The 15500-nt window shown below is 45.1% G+C and overlaps 1 protein-coding gene across 3 annotated transcripts in view; it reads right to left on the reverse strand.

Moving 5' to 3' along the window:
- The window catches only part of camsap2 (calmodulin regulated spectrin associated protein family member 2), a 129002-nt gene that overhangs the window by 55330 nt on the left and 58172 nt on the right, over positions 1–15500 (reverse strand). For all 3 annotated transcript variants that reach the window (XM_033027883.1, XM_033027885.1, XM_033027884.1), the window contains exon 3: positions 6303–6464. In XM_033027883.1, the coding sequence (XP_032883774.1) occupies positions 6303–6464 (162 nt within the window). The remainder of the gene's footprint in view (positions 1–6302; positions 6465–15500) is intronic.

Raw genomic sequence — 15500 nt, forward strand, 5'->3', positions numbered from 1 at the left:
ACAGAGAAAAGATGCATCTCCGTCCAGGTAAGTGACTGAGAAACAGTTTCCTCCTATTCCACCCCAACAACCCCCACATAAGACATACTGAGAGACATTAAAACATACATTTAGACGCACTAAAAATAACAAAAAGGGTGAAAGAACATATTGTTGTGGAGATTTACACTACTCCAATATTTGAGCACTGATATGGGGGCTTAGAGACGGGGGGGGGGGGATATAATCCAAGCTCATTTAATGTGAAATGCTTTGGGAGACTTGTTTCCATTAATTAAGATCACAGAGATGAATTGACAATAAGGTTTGTTTCAGTGCTATTAATGACAACGGTCTTTAAATTATATTATTCTATCATAATGCAAGAGGGAGGGGGCTGGGTGTAACTAATTCTGAAAACCAAAATGTGCAGTTTGGAAGCATATTATTTGTGTCAATGGGCGATTCAAAAGCTATATGAGAGAAGCTGTTTAGTTTAGTTTAGGAAACTGGCCCATCGGCCCACCGAGTCTGTATCGACCAGTGATCCCCGCAGGTTAACACCAGGGACAATTTTACATTTATACCAAGCCAATTAACCTACAAATCTTTGGAATGTGGGAGGAAACCGAAAATCTTGAGAAAAAAACACTGGTCACAGTGAGAATGTACAAACTCCGTACAGACAGCATCCGTAGTCGGGATCGAACCCGGGCATCTAGCGCTGGTAGGCCGCAACTCTACCGCTTTGCCATCGTGCCACCTAATGTTGATCCAACTCTCACTTTTATTAGAAACTCAAATCTCGTCACAAGATTATCTTTTTCAAATTTATTTCATAGTTGCCTCAGCATGGAAATTTAGCTTCCTAAATGAAAATGTTTCACCCATAGAGTTGTGAATCTGTGGAATTCTCTGTCTCAGAAGGCAGTGGAGGCCAATTATCTGGATGCTTTCAAGAGAGAGTTAGATAGAGCTCTTAAAGATAGCGGATATGGGGAGAAGGCAGGAAAGGGGTACTGATTGTGATGATCAGCCATGATCACAGTAAATGGCGGTGCTGGCTCGAAGGGCCAAAAGGTACTCCTGCACATATTGTCTATTTCTTCAGCTTCTACAAGGCCCTGGATTTGAGACACCACTGTAGATGGCAATGCCAGAATTTGTATTGACTGCAAGGAGCGAAAGAGTAAGCTTACACCAACAATAAAGGACATAGAAAAGGCAGTCCTGATGACTCCACCAGGGAAGCTCCTGTACTTTCTCAACTGCATTAAGCTTAAGAACAGATATTTTCCCTTATTGCAACCGAGTTCAAGTTCAATTCTCAAACAAAAACCCTTTAATTATTTGCCTATTATTAGCTGTTGCAGACACAGAAAATGTAAACGTTCTAATTGCTAACAGTTGTCAGAGATATAAACAGTGAAGAACATCGCTTCAATTATAAAACATTGCTTTTTAAAAGGCTCTAATTATCACCAGAATTTTGTTGGTAGTAATTAAAATATTTATACTTTCATTGCTGTGAATTGTGCAATTACAAATTCCCTTTTAGACTCATACAGCATGGAAACAGGCCCTTCAGCCCAACTTGCCCATGCCCACCAAGGTGCCCCATGTGCAAACTGCCCACTTTTGGCTCATATCCCTCCTCACCCGTCCTATCCATGTACCTATCTAAATATCTTTTAGATGTTGACACAGCTTGCTCCATTTTGCCCACCACCCTCTGTGTGAACATATTCGCCCATCAGGATCCTATTAAACATTAAAATAGACAATTTAAGGTGAGAAGGGAAATGTTTTACAAAATAGAAATTGTGAAGTCATCCACCTTGGAGATAAGGCAGAAAATTAGACTTTCTTTTACCTGGTGAGAGGTCGCAAAATGACGACAGAGCCACTGAGCAGCCAATTGTGACGGCACGGTGGAACAGCGGTAGAGTTGCTGCCTTACAGCGCTTATAACACCAGAGACCCGGGTTCGATCCCGACTACAGGTGCTGTCTGTACAGAGTTTGTATGTTTTCCACGTGACTGCATGGGTTTTCTCTGACATCTTCAGTTTCATCCCACACTCCAAAGCCGTACAGGTTTGTAGATTAATCGGCTTGGTATAAATGTAAAATTGTCCCTAGTGTGCGTAAGATAGTGTTAATGCTCGGGGATCGCTGGTGGGTGTGGACTCGGTAGGTCGAAGGGCCCGTTTCCCCGCTGTATCTCTAAACTAACCAAAACTGACTATCTCCAAGGATGGGGGAATGAAACACGGGCACCCCACAGAAATCCATGTGGTCACAGGGAGAAAACACTCACGGTCCTGGAGCTGAGAGGCAGCAGAACAAACTGTTGTGCCAATGTCCTGCTCAGAAACATGTAGCTGTACCAAGCAATTAAGAAAGTAAACCTATTACTAGACTTTAGTGAAGGAGCACGAGAGTAAAATACTCTTGCTCTAATTATGTAGTACTGTGCCTGAAATACTGAGAACAGGGTTACACTTCCTGTAAGGACGATTGAGGGTGTGCCCTGAAGATTCATTAGATTAGACTAGACTGGTCCCACACTCTCAGGGAAAGAATTAGACATAATCGCATTGAAACATACAACGCATGTTTACCCTGGCTGTGTGTGCGAAACATGGGGTCAGAGAGTCAAATCAAGAGATGAGTCTAGAATAACTGTTATATGCACCAGGAATGGAACAATGATAGTCTTACTTACTGCAGATTAAGTAGTAATTGAACGCAACAACAATACAATTATCAGCTACACTAGATAAACCAAACCATAATAGTGCAACCTTATACAAGGCTGATAGTGGTTAAAAGATGAGAGGGCAGTGGTTACGGTTGTGCAGGGTTGTTCAAGAACTGGCAATCACGGTGGCCCAGCGGTAGAGTTGCTGCCTTACAGCGAATGCCGGAGACCCAGGTTCAATCCCGACTACACGTGCTGTCTGTACGGAGTTTGTATGTTCTCCCCGTGACTGCGTGGGTTTTCATCCGAGATCTTCTGTTTTCTCCCACACTCCAAAGACGCCCTGGTTTGTAGGTTAATTGGCTTGGTAAATGTAAAAATTGTCCCTAGTGGGTGTAGGATAGTGTTAATGTGCGGGGATCACTGGTCGGCGCGGACCCGATGGGCCGAAAGGCCGGTTTCCACGCTGTATCTCTAAACTAAACTAAACCGACAGAAACAACAGAACTGCAGATGCTGATTTATATCAAAGATAGTCACAAAGTGCTCAAGTAACTCAGTGGCTCAGGAAGCATCTCTGGAGAATAGAGGATGGTGATGTTTTGGCTTGGAACCAGTTCTGAGTTACTCCAGCACTTTGTCTATCTTTGGTTCAAAAACCTAATGGTTGCTGGCAAGAAGCTGTTTTTCAACCTGGAGGTCATGGTTTTCAGGCTCCTGTACCCTTTTTCAGTGCCGACCCGAAACCTCACCGATTCCTTTTCACCAGAGACCAGAGAATGAGTGATTTACTCCAGCATTTTATGTCTATCGTCGATGTAAACCAGCATCTGCTGTTCCTTCTTACAAATATTACATTGCTCTTCTTGGGCACTGGTATTACAGATACCCTTTTGAAGTAAGGGGGGACCTTGGACTGTAGTTGTGAGAGGTTGATGATGTCCGTGAAAACTCCAGCCAGTAGGTCCATGCAGGGTTTAATAATGCAGCCAGGGACACCATCATGGCTGGATGTGCTTTGAAGTTTCATCTTCATGAAGGATCTCTGACTTCAGTCTCACAGACTGAGATCACAGTATCCTCAGGGGATATGGGAGCTTGTGAAGGTGCAGTGTTATTCTCACTTTTGAAGCAAGCATAGAACGCCGGGATGTGTCCAGGATTAATGTGTCACTTTCATTTCAGCTACTTAGTTTTTTATCGTGTTGTGTAACTCTACTGTTACACCACACCTGGAGTATTGTGTGCAGTTTTGGTCCCCTAATTTGAGGAAGGACATTCTTGCTATTGAGGGAGTGCAGCGTAGGTTTACAAGGTTAATTCCCGGGATGGCGGGACTGTCATATGCTGAGAGAACGGAGCGGCTGGGCTTGTATACTCTGGAGTTTAGACAAATGAGAGGGGATCTTATTGAAACATATAAGATAAATAATGGTTTGGACACGCTAGAGGCAGGAAACATGCTCCCGATGTTGGGGGAGTCCAGAACCAGGGGCCACAGTTTTAAGAATAAGGGGTAAGCCTTTTAGAACGGTGACGAGGAAACACTTTTTCTTACAGAGTGTTGTGAGTCTGTGAAATTCTCTGCCTCAGTTGGTGGTGGAGGCCAGTTCTCTGGAAACTTTCAAGAGAGAGCTAGATAGGGCCCCTAACGATAGCGGAGTTAGGGGTTATGGGGAGGAAGCAGGAACGGGGTACTAATTGGGGATGATGAGCCATGATCACATTAAATGGCGGTGCTGGCTCGGAGGGCCGAATGGCCTACTCCTGAACCTATTGTCTACAAGTGGCTGAGCATCATTCTGCTCTCCAGTTTAGATCAAAGGTGTCTCTGTCTTCTTGATGGCCTTCAGAAGGTCGTACCTGGACTCCATTTATCGCCTGACGTGATTGTCGCAGATCTGGTTCTCTATATATTGAGCATCTCCTGGCTCAGCCAAGGCTAGTGGCTCAGGATCGCTTGGCTAGTTTTAGTAGGAATACTTCCTTATGTAGGTGGTAACAACCGTGGTGTATTTGTTCAGATCTGTTGCCAAGTCTTGAACATAATCCAGTCTACCATGTCCAAACAGTCACAAAGTCACTCCTTTGCCTCCTCTGACCAGCTCTTTACTATACTCACCACTGGAGCTACACTTTTTAGTCACTGCCTGTATCTAGGAAAAAGCAGCACAGACTGGTGAACTGATTTTCCAAAGTGCGGGCAAGTGCTGGAGTGATAACTGACTGAAGATGGAGTAGCAATGGTGAAGAGTACCTGATCCTCTGGTGCTGCGGGAAATGTGGTCATCATAGTTTGGAAGTGTCTTCTACAAACTAACCCAAGTGAAGTCCCTGGCAACGATGGAGAGATGTTGGGATATACCATCTGGTGTTTGTTGACCACAGTTCCTCGTGCAAGCCAAACATCAGGCTGGGGGGTGGAATGTAGACTGTAGACATGATGATGGAGGTGAATTCCCAAGGGAGGTGGATGGGAAGCAGTTGATCCAACATCAACTGGCAGATGATACAGGTGGGAAGAGCAGGAGTTGGACAGGACCACCATGTCCATGCACCGTGAAGAGTTTACCATGAGGCAGATGCCGCAGCCTCTTCCTTTACCCGACGACACCACCTGGTCCATGTGATGGACTGTGAACACTTTGTGCTGGAGGGCAGAGTCCATAGAGCTGCCATGTCTCCATGCAATATAGAGATGAGTAAAAAAAAAAAAATTGTATCCAGATTGGAGTGAATTTTTGGAAATGTCTGTCTAAGGTGGCTGTTAAGGTTCCGTAGCTGAGTAAGTTAAAGTCAAATAATTATTGGCTACTGGGGGGGGGGGGGGGGAGAAAGATGAAGTATTCTAGGGTTAGTGCAGGCAAGTAGAGCTGAACTAGTAATTCTATTAAAAGCCACAGGAGGCTTTAACAGCCAAATGATGTTTGTATAATTGTTTGCAGATGTAAATTATGATATGTGCTTTGGGTAAAAAGAAGCAAATGAAAATGCTTTGCAACTATTAAACAAAGCCAAATTAATGCTGTGATCTCCTTCTGCGAGCTAACTGGGAATATTTCGGCTGAATTCCCATCTGATCTTCTAATAAGCTTTACAATGTAATTCGGTGTAAACCAGCATGGAGTTGGGACCTCATTGAAATGTACAGAATAGTGAAAGACTTGGATAGGGTGGATGTGGAGAGGATGTTTCCACCAGTGGAAGAGTCTAGGATTAGAGGTCATAGTCTCAGAATTAAAGGACGTTCTTTCAGGAAGGAGATGAGGAGGAATTTCTTGTGTTAGAGGGTGGTGAATCTGTGGAATTCTTTGCCACAGAAGGCTGTGGAGGTGAAGTCAGTGGATATATTTAAGGCAGAGATAAATAGATTCTTGATTAGTATGGGTGTCTGAGGTTATGGGGAGAAGGCAGGTGAATGGAGTTACGAGGGAGAGATAGATCAGCCATGATTGAATGGCGGAGTACACAAAGGGCTGAATGGCCTAAATCTGGTCCTATCTCTTATGATCTGCAGTTCCTCCGGTCAAGCCTCAATCCCACACGATACAGTACTTCAGTTGTTGCCATTCTCAATCGTTGCTGAAGAATTTCATTTCATCAGAATGATGACATTTTACCTTATTTATCCAGCAGACGATGGCATCTTCAATGTCATAGGGAAGTTCTGTGGCTGGGAAGAAGTTTGTGAACTGCTGCACACAAGAGACCACTTTCTCAATGCTGATCATTTCGACAGTGTAAGCCATCATCAGTGTGTCAATCATAGCCAAATGGGCACTCTGCAAAAACAAAAGATTCACAATATTCTTCAAATCTCACAGTTACAACAAAGACAAAGCAGAAATTGCAAAAGATTCAGGGACAGTTCTTCCCAGCTGTTATCAGGCAACTGAATCACCCTACCACAACCAGAGAGCAGTGCTGAACTACTATCTAGCTCTTTGATGACCCTCGGACTATCCTTGACAGACTTTGCTGGCTTTACCTTGCACTAAACGTTATTCCCTTATCATGTATCTGTACACTGTAAATGAATCGATTGTAATCATGTATAGTCTTTCTGTTGACTGGATGGCACGCAGCAAAAGCTTTTCACTGTACCTTGGTACACGTGACAATAAACTCAACTGAAAGTACTTGCTTGTTTTACATGATCAGACTCTGGTACCTATTTTTGTCTAATTGAAAAACAAAGGTCACCCTGCAAGGCTTGGTAAAGCTATTTTATAAGTGACACCTCAATAATCAAATTCACCTCTCTGACTCTAAGGGACCTACATTTGTCTTCACTAATCCTTTCCTCTTCACATTTCTATAGTTGCTTTTACAGTCAGTTTTTATATTCCCCGCAAGCTTTCTGTCATGCTCTATTTCCCCTCTCTTAATTAACCCCTTTGTCCTCTGTTGAAGTCTACATTTCTCCCAGTCCTTTGGTTTGCTGCTTCCTCTGGCCAATTTATATGCCTCTTCCTTGGATTTCTTGGATAAGCATAATCTCTTTCTTGGATAAGCAAAATCATATTTTTTTTAAACCAGGCAGAGAAAATAGAGCCATCCACTGTGTACAGATACAGAATAAAGGAAGTTGTTTTTACAACTGGCATTACAGTAACCTAAAATAAAATAGAACATGAACATTACTGTCGTTAACATGAAGATTAAGGGAGCCACTAACAGTCCAAATGCAGATTTTCTGTAACAATTCAGTATTGGAGTCTTTACAGCATATGAACAAAAGAGAAAACGCTTCCTTGTCTGCAGTTGTTGCTGTATTTAAAGAATATTAAAGGCACTGAAGCTAGAGCGACTCCAACATAATTGACAATAATTTGCATTCATATCCCTCTTCAAATAACACCAGCTATGGAATGCAGTGAAATAACAGCAGCCGGTGTTTCACCAATTAAGTTGACCAATCAGATAATCGGCTTTGATGTAGGGTCAGAGTCATACAGCATGGAAACAGGCCATTCGGCCCAACTCGTCCATTCCGACCTAGTGTCATTTGCCCGTGTTTGGCCCATACCCCTCTAAAAATTTGCTATCAGTAAGTCTCTTACACTGGGACTCCCCTGGGGTAGGAATCCGTTAGGAGGTAGTTGAGGCATGGACTATCCCAACGTTTAAGCAACAGTTAGACAGACACATGGATAGGACAGGTTTGGAGTTGATATGGGTCAAACACAGGCAGATGGGACTAGTGTAGCTGGGGCATGTTGGGCCGAAGGACCTGTTTCCACGCTGTATCACTCAATGACTGCAAAAGGCAAACTAATTCACCTTGCTGGCCACGCACCAGTAGCGATTTGACCCAAAACTTGTGAAGCATTGTCTCAATGAAGATAGACACAAAATGCTGGAGTAAATCAGCAGGACAGGCAGGATCTGTGGAGAGAAGGAATGGATGATGTTTCGGGTCAAGGCCCTTCTTCAGAGAATTCAGAGTCTGAAGAAGGGTCTCGACCCAAAACGTCACCCATTCCTTCTCTCCAGAGATGCTGCCTTACCCGCTGAGTTACTCCAGCATTTTGTGTCTATCTTCAGTGTAAACCAGTATCTGCAGTTCCTTCCTACACATTGTCTCACTGACATTGGTATAACAGATTTTGCATGTGTAAATCTCACTGAAAGCAGATCACGCAAGGCCAATAATTTATTTTTAAATTGCCGTTTAAGACATGCATTATACTAAATCTACACGTCGCCAGTCTATTTCATTGATGCTCTCAGTTATGCAGCATGAACAGCATCCCAATCAGCATATCCCCTTCTACACAGATGGAGAAGAGTAATAAATGCCATATCAAGGGGTAAGGGGGATGTACAGCGAGACCTGGGTGTCCTTGTACACCGGTCACTGAAAGTTGGCGTGCAGGTACAGCAGGCAGTGAAGAAAGCTAATGGAATGTTGGCCTTCATAACTAGAGGATTTCAGTATAGGAGTAGAGAGGTTCTTCTGCAGTTGTATAGGGCTCTGGTAAGACCACATCTGGAGTATTGTGTACAGTTTTGATCTCCTAATTTGAGGAAGGACATCCTTGTGATTGAGGCAGTGCAGCGTAGGTTCACCAGATTGATCCCTGGGATGGCGGGACTGCCATATGAGGAAAGATTGAAAAGACTAGGCTTGTATTCACTGGAGTTTAGAAGGATGAGGGGGATCTTATAGAAACATATAAAATTATAAAAGGACTGGACAAGCTAGATGCAGGAAAAATGTTCCCAATGTTGGGCGAGTCCAGAACCAGGGGCCACAGTCTTAGAATAAAGGGGAGGCGATTTTGGACTGAGGTGAGAAAAAACTTTCTCACCCAGAGAGTTGTGAATTTGTGGAATTCCCTGCCACAGAGGGCAGTGGAGGCCAAGTCACTGGATGGATTTAAGAGTTAGATAGAGCTCTATGGGCTGGTTGAATCAAGGGATATGGGGAGAAGGCAGGCACGGGTTATTGATTGGGGACGATCACCCATGATCACAATGAATGGCGGTGCTGGTTCGAAGGGCCGAATGACCTTCTGCTGCACCTATTTTCTATTTCTATCAAAGAACTACATTTGTTGGTTTACCAAAGAAAGACAAGAAGATTCTGGACATGGAGAGTGAGGCAACACAGAAGGAGGCAGCATTTACTTTTAATCCCACTGCATTTGAGATTATTTTACAATGATCTTTACTTGCCATGCAAGTCAACATTTTGGGCTGAAAAGCTTTGAAATTAACTGTTGTATAGAAAAACTATGTAAATTTCTCTCCCATTTAATCTAAATGGGATCCTGAAAATTCACATGCATTTGCAATATTTTCCAAGTTACAATTTTTTTTATTCATCGTGCTTTCAAAAATGTAGACTATTTTTGGTCTTCCTTATCTCTTCCTCTGGCCTTCCTTATTTCTTCCTCTGAAAGTTTCACATTTCTGTGTATGTGATCATTTGAATGCAACAAGGTCCAGTGACAATTCCAGAGGCAACAATGTTGTACCAGGACAGACACAAAAAGCTGGTGTAACTCAGCAGGGACAGGCAGCATCTCTGGAGAGAAGGAATGGGTGACGTTTCGGGTCGAGATCCTTCTTCCGACTCTTTGGTTTAAACCAGCATCCGCAGTTCCTTCCTGCTCAATGTTGTACCAGGTATCATCTGTGGTATTACTCATCTGCTGCCTCTAGAAAGGCAGAGTGAGCTGATAAGATACACAATTTACCACAACTTACTACACAAATTGCCACAAGCTACAATTCCAACCTTAACAGTTTAAAAGCCCTGTCCCACAGTACGAGTTCATTCCAAGAGCTCTCCCGAGTTTTAAAAAAATCAAACTCCTGGTAAGCACGGAGAATGAACGTAGCGGGTACGTCGGAGCTCGGGGACGTCTCTTAGCGCTAACGTCAGGTACTCAGCATGACTTGCTAATGGCAGGTAAGCACTGGAAGACTCGTGAAGATTTTTCAACATGATGAAAAATGTCCACGAGAGCCCCGAGTACCGACGTGTGGCCATTAACGTAAATCTCCGAGTTCGAATCAGGGCGGGAGAACTCTTGGAATGAACTTGTACCTTGGGACAGGGCTTTAACAGGGGATAAAATATAGTGTGATTCAGGTACTTCTGACAGTATTTTTGTGGCCAGATTACTTTCCATACTTTTGATACTAATGGTACTTTCGATCTCACGGTAAACACTGTTTAGTTTAGTTTATTACTGTGACGTGTACCAAGGTACAGTGAAAAGCTATCGTTGCGAGCTATCCAGTCAGTAGAAAGACAATACATGATTGCAATCGCGAGGTTATCATGGGTGACTTTAATCTACATATAGATTGGGCCAACCAAATCGGTAACAGTGCTGAGGAGGAGCATTTCCTGGAATGTATACGGGGTGGTCTTTTAAACCAATATGTAGAGGAACCGACGAGAGGGCAGGCCATCCTAGACTGGGTATTGTGTAATGAGGAAAGATTAGTTAGCAGGCATGGGACAGGAAAAACCTGAAAAAAGAGGAAGGGAGATGAGGGTCCAGGGGCCATTGCCCCCTGGTAGGATTCCAAGGTGCAACGGCCCTGGTGGGGGTAAATGGGGGCAGTGCCCCTTTATGCAGAATTGTTTTGGTAATTGTATCTTGCAATGAATGGCACAGTTTCCTTGCCTGTTTACCCTTAATGTCTCACAGGGTCTTCCCCACTCACTCACAGGGAGCCCCTCACTGCTCACACTCACAGGGACCCCCTCACTGCTCACACTCACAGGGACCCCCTCACTGCTCACACTCACAGGAAACCCCCCCCCCTTACCTTTGCTCACAGGGACCCCCTCACTGCTCACACTCACAGGGACCCCCTCACTGCTCACACTCACAGGAAACCCCTCACTGCTCAGTCATAGGAAACCTATCACCTTTGCTCACTTACAGGGAACCCCTCACTGCACACACTCACAGGGACGTCCCCTTACCTTTACTCACACTCACAGAGACTCTTCCCACTGCTCACCAAGGCTCACACACACTCCCTCTACTTGCATTAAAACGCTTATTGACACCGACAAGGCCCCGGCCCTGCAGCCACGCCCCAGCCTTTCCCAGCCCAGTGCCCACTCTCCCGCCGCCGTCCCCCAGGACCGCCGCTGCCTGTGCTCCCAGCACCTCACTCCACCAGGCCTCGCCATGTTCTCCCTCCTCTAATCATCGCGCTGAATCATCATGTCCTGCCCCCCCCACACTGCCTGCTGACCGACGTCCCTCTCGTCCAATCAGCGCCCTCGATCATCAGACTCGCTGAAAGCCATTTATAGATTTATAAAGATTTCAATTTTTTTTTAAATGAATTTCAAAATCCGCGGGACGCAGAGAAATCTCATGCCTGAGTTAGCGATCTTGTTGTGCAAAGCCCCTTGGGCAACAGTGACCGTAATATGGTGGAATGCTGCATTAGGATGGAGAGTGACACGGTTAATTCAGAGACTACGGTCCTGAACTTGAAGAAAGGAGAGTGTGAAGGTATGAGATGGGAATTAGCTAGGATAGACGGGCAAATTATACTTAAAGGGTTGACAGTGGAGATGCAATGGTGAAGATTTAAAGACCGCATGGATGAACTCCAGAAACTGTTGATTTCTGTCTGGCTAAAAAATAAAACTGGGAAGGCGGCTCAACCGTGGCTGACGAAGGAAGTCAAGGATAGTGTAGATTGGCTAGTTCAAGAGAGTTCAAAAAAATTTGCAATGCTGAACGTACAGATAAGGCCTCCGCAACGTTTCGGGCTTACGGGGGAGGGATTCTGCACCCATTCGGAAAAGCTGATTTAAAGTGCACTGTAGATGAGCAGACCCGCACCTTGCAGTGTTACATTGTTAAAGCAAATTCAGAGACTTTGCTCGGTATCAATGCATGCCACGATCTAGCCCTGGTGTACTTCGGGCACACTGTCCACAAACTCTGCCTCACTGATGAGCCCACTCAGCAACTACTCTCAAGATTCAAGAGAGTTTATTGTCATGTGTCCCAGATAGGAGAATGAAATTCTTGCTTTGCTTCAGCACAATAGAATATAGTAGGCATGAATACAGAACAGATCAGTGTGTCCATATACCATTATATAAATATATACACACATGAATAAATAAACAGTAAAGTGCAAATAAATAGATAATGGGCTATTAATGTTCAGAGTTTTGTTTGAGTTGAGTTTAATAGCCCGATGGCTGTGGGGAAGTAGCTATTCCTGAACCTGGACGTTGCAGTCTTCAGGCTCCTGTACCTTCTACCTGAAGGTAGCGGGGAGATGAGTGTGTGGCCAGGATGATGTGGGTCCTTGATGATGCTGCCAGCCTTTTTGAGGCAGCGACTGCGATAGATCCCCTCGATGGAAGGGAGGTCAAAGCCGATGATGGACGGCAGTGTTTACTACTTTTTGTATTATTTTCTGCTCATGGGCACCGCTGAAAACTGCAGCTATCAATGAACTGCAGGTTCCTACTGATATTGTGAGTTTACATCAATTCCTCGGCATGGTTAACTACCTGGATAAATTTATTCCCCACCACAGCAACAATTTCGTTTCCCGCCTGCGGTTCAGAAACAACTACAAATTAAATGTGACACGCAGAAGCGGTTCTTCGACAAGTCCAACAAGCCACTTAAACATCTTGCGCGTGGACAAGTGGTTCGTCTGCAAACCGACAAGGGCCATGCACGACTAGGACACATCCACGGCCCTGCCAAAGAACCACGTTCACCTGGTCGAAGTGGACGGAGTCATCTACAGATGCAACCGTCAACACATCCTTCCTGTGAAGGAACCGCGTCCTGCGACTCCATATCCTGATGCCCCGCGTCTCGTGCTCACTCCCACAGTCGGTCCCGCTCCCCCACCAACAACCGTCGTTCCTACCGCGGTCTCCCCACGTCGTTTGGTGCCTGGCTCGCCTATCTCGTCTCCCACCCTGCCTGTCGGGTCGCCGGCTGTTTCCCCATTCCCCTCCCCGGTCTGTTCTCCCGCGAAAGGAGGTGAGGCGGTCTCGTACCGCACAAGGGCCGGACGGGTTTGTAGGCCACCCGTTAGATATGGCTATTTTGTGTAACTTTGCAAGTATGTTCTTAATGTTCCGCTTATATTGCTTAGTCAGAGATGTTTCTTTATTTCTACAAGAAGAGATTCAGATTGGCTATTGCATGCTAGCCAATTATTGTGCTTGTTAGTAGTAGCCCCAACTAGTATGTACTTTATGATATCAAGAGCTCGCCTACACTAGCCAGCAGATGTAGCAGCTCGGAGCTGTAACGTACTGCAGATCCTATGCTGTAAGTTATTTAATAAACATGTGTTGTATCTGTTGTATGCTCGGGTCACATCATTACAGATAGTGTCAAATCCAAGGAAGAGGCAAAAAATTGGCCAGAAGCGGCGGCAAACCAGAGGACTGGGAGAAATTTAGAACTCAACAGAGGAGGACAAAGGGGTTAATTAAGAGGGGGGAAACAGAGCATGAAAGAAAGCTTGCGGAGAATATAAAAACTGACTGGTTCTGTCTTCACTAAGGAAGACACAAACAATCTCCTGGAAATACTAGGGGACCGAAGATTTAGTGGGAGGGGGGAACTGAAGGGAATCCACATTAGTCAGGCAATGGTGTTAGGTAAACTGTTGGGACTGAAGGCAGATAAATCCCCAGGGCCAGATGGTCTGCATCCCAGAGTACTCAAGGAGATGGCCCTAGAAATCGTGGATGCATTGGTGATCATTTTTCAATGTTCTCTCGACTCTGGATCAGTTCCTGTGGACTGGAGGTTTGCCAATGTAACTCTGCTTTTTAAGAAAGGATGGAGGGAGAAAACTGGGAATTATAGACCAGTTGGCCTTACATCGGTAGTGGAGAAGTTGCTGGAGTCGATTATTAAAGATGTTATAGCAGCATTTTTGGAAAGCAGTGACGGGATCGGTCAAAGTCAGCATGGATTTATGAAGGGGAAATCATGCTTGACTAATCTTTTGGAATTTTGAGGATGTAACAAGTAGAATAAATAAGGGAGAGCCAGTGGATGTGGTGTATCTAGACTTTCAAAAAGCCTTTGACAAGGTCCCACACAAGAAATTAGTGTGTAAAATTAGAGCACATGTTATTGGGGGTAGGGTATTGACCTGGATAAAGAACAGGTTGGCAGACAGGAAGCATAGAGTGGGAATTAATGGGTCATTTTCAGAATGGCAGGCAGTGACTAGTGGGGTGCCGCAAGGCTCGGTGCTGGGACCCCAGTTCTTTACAATATATATTAACGATTTAGACGAGGGGATTAAATGTAAAATCTCTAAGTTTGCGGATGACACAAAGATGGGTGGCAGTATGAGCTGCGAGGAGGATGCTATGAGGATGCAGGGTGACTTTGATTGGTTGGGTGTGGACGGAAGCATGGCAGATGCAGTATAATCCACACTCAGCAAAATCAATAACCCCACTCTCACCATCGACGGCACCACTGTCTCCCCATCTCCCCAGGCCCGCAACCTTGGCGTGATCTTTGATTCCACCCTCTCCCTTGAGCCTCACATCCGCCATGTCATTAAAACCTCCTTCTTTCATCTCCGCAACATCGCCAAACTCAGACCCTCTCTCACACCTCCCGCTGCTGAAAGACTCATCCATGCCTTCATCTCCTCCCGACTGGACCATTGCAACTCACTTCTCCTTGGCATCAGCTCCACCTACATCAACCGACTCCAACTGGTCCAGAACGCAGCCGCCCGACTCATCACCCACACCAAATCCTGGCATCACATACTCCAGTCCTCAAACAACTTCACTGGCTTCCCATCTCCCACCGGATCACCTACAAAATCCTGGTCCTCACCTACAAAGCCCTCCACCATCTGGCCCCCCCCATATCTCACTGACCTCCTCTCCCCCTACCAACCCTCACGGTCCCTCAGATCCACATCAACCGGTCTCCTCTCCATCCACAAGTCCAACCTCCGCAGTTTTGGGGACAGAGCCTTCTCCAGGGCAGCTCCCAGGCTCTGGAACTCCCTCCCCCAACTGATCCGCAATTCCGTGTCCCTCACCATCTTCCAGTCCCGCCTCAAGACCCATCTCTTCACCTCTGCCTATCCTTAGCCCCACGTCCCCCTCCCTTTTCATCTGTGCATGAATTGCCTCATATTGTGTTTTGAATTGAATTCTGTCTTTAATTTGTGTACTAGTCATGTCTCTACTATTTATTTCATTCCCCTTACATGTTTTTCCTCTACCTGCTAAATTTTTGTAAAGTGTCCTTGAGACTCTTGAAAGGCGCCCATAAATAAAATTTATAATTATTATAATTATT

This window comes from Amblyraja radiata, chromosome 10 (genome assembly GCF_010909765.2).
Source record: "Amblyraja radiata isolate CabotCenter1 chromosome 10, sAmbRad1.1.pri, whole genome shotgun sequence".
Lineage (NCBI taxonomy): Eukaryota > Metazoa > Chordata > Chondrichthyes > Rajiformes > Rajidae > Amblyraja > Amblyraja radiata.